General features: G+C 37.8%; 1 protein-coding gene across 1 annotated transcript; it reads left to right on the top strand.

Annotated features, from left to right (window-relative positions):
* The first annotated feature begins 3,047 nt into the window (after positions 1–3,047).
* Positions 3,048–5,191, top strand: LOC139116970 (isoaspartyl peptidase/L-asparaginase-like). The gene has a single exon (XM_070679726.1). It carries the CDS (start codon positions 3,530–3,532, stop codon positions 4,490–4,492), a length of 963 nt encoding a protein of 320 aa, XP_070535827.1. The 5' UTR covers positions 3,048–3,529; the 3' UTR covers positions 4,493–5,191.

Consider the following 5,191-nt stretch of genomic DNA (forward strand, 5'->3'; position numbering starts at 1 on the left):
TTTCTATTAAGGTAAACGTAGAATGCCTACATTTTCTACAAAACAATATATCTCTCCCTCCCTCTATGATGTGCTTCTTGAGAGATATATTTTGTATCCTTAGAAGCACTCAATCAGAAAATATAGGAAAATTGCATGCTGAAACCGACCATTGTTTTTGAAAATTATTTAATTTCTTTGAATGACTAGTGTAGATCACATTTTAAAATCGAACCTCCCCTCTAAAATGTAATGCTTCTTGAGATGCATATTTTTTACTCTTTCATAGAAGCACAATGAGAAAAGATAGGAAAATTGCACCAGTTACACCCAAATTCTGTTAAATTAAGTCATTCTATAATAGTTAAATTTAGAATGCCTAAGTGTGGATCACAGTTAAAACATAAACATTTCTCCTCCCCTCTGTTATGGCTCTTGCTTCTTGAGATACATATTTTGTACCATTAGAATCACAAAGATAGGAAAATTGCATGTTAAAACGAATTTTTAAGAAATCATGCCATTTTGTGTTCAGTTAAAATTAATATGCATATTTTAGGTAACAGTTTAAACAAAAATCCCTCCCCTGTGTGATGTCTTGTGCTTTTTGAGATATATATTTTGTACTCTAAGAAGCACAATAAGAAAAATATACAGAATATTTAATGTTAAAACAAATTTTGTATGATGTCTTTTTCTGCTCAATAATTCTGTAACAAAAACACAGATTTCATACGAGCATTGTCTTTTGTATAAAAAGTTAAAGCATTGTAAAAAACTGGTAGAGTTTGAGATTTGCTATAATTTGCTGTGTACTTTTTGGGGTATGGGGTAAGCTTTGGTCCTATTTCAAAGATATTGCATATTACAATATGCCTTCTTAAAGTAGGATAAATTGCCTTTCTAATGATGCCAAACAAACGACGTTATGTTTAAAAATAAGCTCAGCAGATGACTTACAAGAAGACAGGTTTGATGAAAATGCATGTGGGTCGCAAAATCATGATCTTGTGGTACCCTTCAAAACATGACCGTAACAGCTATTGTGTCCCCATATTTTTTCTGTTAAAATTCCATTTCTTATTCCAGAGATCCCAAGGCTTCTGAAAAACACAGGTTTGTTATCCTGGGAAGGGGTGCACGTAGCCCCCTCTAGCCCACGGCCCATAAACGTAAACTTTCAACTTATGCTGATGATATAAATACTCTTGTGACTCGTAATACTGAGTTTAGGGTTAAAATATTGGTTTTCTGTTTACAAGCATGCTATGCAAAAATCATATAATCGTAAGTCTCTGAGGTCTATCGTAAATCTCTCAGGCTCTTGGCGTGGGCGTAATGATCACCTGCTTGAAATTTTTGGAATATTAGTATTGGTCTCACGGTCCTTGGTACTTATTTAGGTAACAGTAGTGAGTATTAAAAAAACTGAATTGATAGATATGCTCCAGGTATGCCATTCCAAGGCCGTGTTATTGTAATAATCTGCTTGCTGTAACCAAAGTCTTCCGTCTTTCGATTTGCCTCTGTCGTCCTGCTTTTATCATCGATGAAATTCAACATAATTTTCTTGATTTCCTCTTGCAAGGAAAACATTGGTCGCCAATTCAATCAGTTTTTGCTCCATTGAAGTTAGGAGGGCTAAACCTTATCGATATCTTTTCACGTTTGACAGCTTTTAGGTGAAAATATCTTCAAAAATATATGTATTTAGGTCTTGATAATCCTTCATTTTTGTTCGCTGATTTTAATTTAGAAGTGTTGATAATCTCAATTACACCTCTCAACTTTTTATCGTCAGTTTTCAGTATGTTTCAGGATTTCTACCTAAATTTTATCTTTAGCTTTTGAAAATCTGGAAGTCATGTATTTTCCTGAGAAAAGGTTGGCCCATTTCAATCAAAGACATTCTTCATGAAGCCCCTTTGTAAAAATGATTGTTCGTTTTTCAAACTCTCTTGATAACAATCTTGTTAATCTCTTTATAAGTGCTGGTATTAGAAAATTGGCGATCTTGTTGACCCTTTCAAAAAAAACTTAGCGCTCCCCAAGCCGGTTCAAAACATTGCTTCTATTCATTTGGATCGATAGAATTTTATAAAATACGGTCAACAATGGGTAGAAATGTTTTGCGAAAACTGTGATCTAAACAGTGGTCTATACCGGCCATTCACATCTTGTTAAGAAATTTGAGAGAATGTGATCAGCAAGTTAAGTTAAAATGGTGCAGTTTCTTTATATTTTCATGTTTTTTCATCGTGTGCTTCTAAGGATGCAAAATATGTCTCGCAAGAAGCACCAGTCTTTATATGATAAGAAGGCTTTTTTTATCAAAAGTGGTCTGTCGAAGATAAGTCACAATTGCTTCATAAACCGTGAAAGAATTTCGTCGATAACTTACGTTAAAATGTTGAATTTTCTTTATTTCCATGTCTTCTTATAGTGTGCTTCCTAGGACACAAAATATGTCTCGCAAGAAGCACCAGTCATAATTCAATAGAAAAGTGTGTTTTTTTTAATTATCAAAATTGGTCTGTAGAAGATAAGTCACAATTGCTTCATAAAACATGAAAGAATTTCATCAATGAGTTACGTTACAATGATGAAATTTCTTTATTTTCACAGTGTGCTTCTACAGATACAAAATATATCTCGCAAGAAGCACCAGTCATAATACCAAAGGAAAAAGTTTTTTGAATTGAAATGGTCTGCGTAGAAGATAAGTCACAATTGCTTCATAAAACGTGAAATAATTTCATCAATAAGTTATGGTAAAATGGTGCAATTTCTTTATTTTTCATGTTTTAACAGTGTGCTTCTGAGGACACAAAATATGTCTCACAAGAAGCACCAGTCATAATTTAATGGGAATAGGGTGTTTTGAATACAGTGGTTAAAATAGTGCAAGTTCTTTATTTTCATGTCTTTTTACAATGTGCTTCTAAGGATACGAAATATGTCTCGCAAGAAGCACCAGTAGTATTTGCAAATAGGGAGTACGCGCGATACGATCACATGTGTCGGTAGACATTTGAGACTCGAAGCGCGAGGCCGCGAACGAGGTGTGCTTCGTACATAATTATGAATTATGACAATCTATTTCGGGAGGTCAACACACATGTTACTGGTAGCTCGTGATCGTGTGACGTGAGAAGCCGCCAGCTGAAGGAGTGAGCCAACGGACGTTTGGCAACCACCGTTGGCACTGGTAAGCGCTTGTACTTTGCACACGTCAGACGTGCGTGAGATCGTGCCAGCAAATATTGACCAGTTGACAGGTCATCTCGAACTTTTCGCCATGGGCTCTGGTAGTGAATTTTCCGGTCGAACGACCTTTGTTCTGTGCGCGATCAGTTTCATCACCGGGACTTTTGTCGGCTACAAGTTTTACAGCTATCGAAGACGCTACCTGGAATACAAACGTGATAAGCTAGCCGATCAGTTTGCTGCCGCACAGACAAAACTCGACGCACAGTAGCCATATCAGCCATCTTCGTAGCACAAATAGCTTTCGGGATTTTCGAGGAAAAGGGGCGCACAAGTTTCAAGAATGGCCGACAAAGTTGAACCCACCATTGTAGTACACGGGGGCGCATGGGCCATTCCAGATGCCCTGGCAGCTGCTAGCAAAGAAGGTGTGCAGAACGCCGCAAAGAGGGGCTACGGCGTTCTACATAGCGGCGGCAGTGCACTGGATGCTGTAGAAGCAGCTGTTTGTGTTTTAGAAGACGACCCGGCCTTTGATGCTGGCTATGGTGCCGTCTTGAACAGTCTTGGAGAGATAGAGCTCGATGCTGTCATCATGGAGGGGTCCGAGTTGAAAGCGGGGGCAATCGCTGCCGTGCAGAACATAAAAAATCCTGTGAAATTAGCCAGACTGGTGATGGAGAAAACACACCACTGTCTTATCGTCGGCAAAGGTGCCAATATGTTTGCCAAAGAGATGGGCATAGAGGAGGTACCTCCAGAAACACTATTGACAGACTCATCCAAAGCTGAATGGGAGCATTACAAAAAGTACCAAAAAACAGTTTCCGATTTGTTTCGAACCCGTGGCTCAGAGTCTAGCAACAGTCACGACACTGTTGGAGCCGTGGCTGTTGATGCACAAGGCAATGTTGCATGTGCAACATCCACTGGCGGAATTACAGCCAAAAGAGTAGGCAGGGTAGGAGATAGCCCTATTATTGGAAGTGGTGCATACTGCGACAATGCCTATGGGGCAGTATCTACCACTGGTCACGGTGAAGCCATTGTCAAGGTCACCCTAGCAAGACATGTGCTGTTCCTGATGGAGCAAGGATTGTCTCCACAAGCTGCTGCTCAGAAGGCCATCGAGCATATGTTCCAGCGAGTGAATGGCACCGGAGGGCTTATTGTTGTCAACAACAAGGGAGAAATTGGTTTTTACTCAAACACTGAACGTATGGCATGGGCTTCACTACAATCTTCTACACTTCAGTTTGGACTTGAGCCTGGTGAAAAAATTGTCCAAGAGTACACACCAGAGTAGAGTTTTGGCAAAAAGTGTTCCTTGAGGATGTCTGTTCCAACTCAAATCTGCACAGTTCTTTGCTGGTTATATACAGCTAGCTAGCTTTCGTCAACAAATTTTCAAACTCTATGAAAAAGTTGCATTTTCAGTAAAATTAGTTTTGTTAAAATCAAACCATTTCAAACATTGCAAATAACAAATTACTGATATCAACAAAAGTTTAAGCATCTTGATATAGCAACTTAAAAACCTACCTGAAATGCCATACTTGTCACTAAAATTATGCAACATTTTGTCTTGTCACAGACCAGTCTATCAGCAGATTAATAGAATTCACTAATGCTTTCCTTTAGTTATTAGAGGAAATTGGACTCAATTTCATGGTTTTGTATTATACATGCATAATTAAAATTCTCATGTGTCCATGGAAACTGAAATAAACTTTGGTACCGAGCAATACTATAAAGCACTATCTGTATAAATAGTATTTTTTAGGAAACTTTTACTTGGCAGTTATCTATTGGGTTTTAATAGTTATTGGTCAGGGAAAAGGAAAATTAAATTTTCCTTTTTTGTCAGTCTTTCAATAGCTTTCTTTGCATAGTTACGATTAAACAACTTTCAAGCACAGAAATTGACAAGTGGAAATTGAGACTTTAACAATGTGTTCATTTTTCATTGAACGGTACATTGACAATAAAACATATCAGCAACTAC

This window comes from Ptychodera flava, chromosome 18, assembly GCF_041260155.1.
Source record: "Ptychodera flava strain L36383 chromosome 18, AS_Pfla_20210202, whole genome shotgun sequence".
In the NCBI taxonomy this organism is placed as follows: Eukaryota; Metazoa; Hemichordata; class Enteropneusta; family Ptychoderidae; genus Ptychodera; species Ptychodera flava.

Coding starts and splice junctions, on each gene's coding strand:
- LOC139116970 (XM_070679726.1), top strand. CDS start 3,530: ATGGCCGACAAAGTTGAACCCACCATTGTAGTACACGGGGGCGCATGG.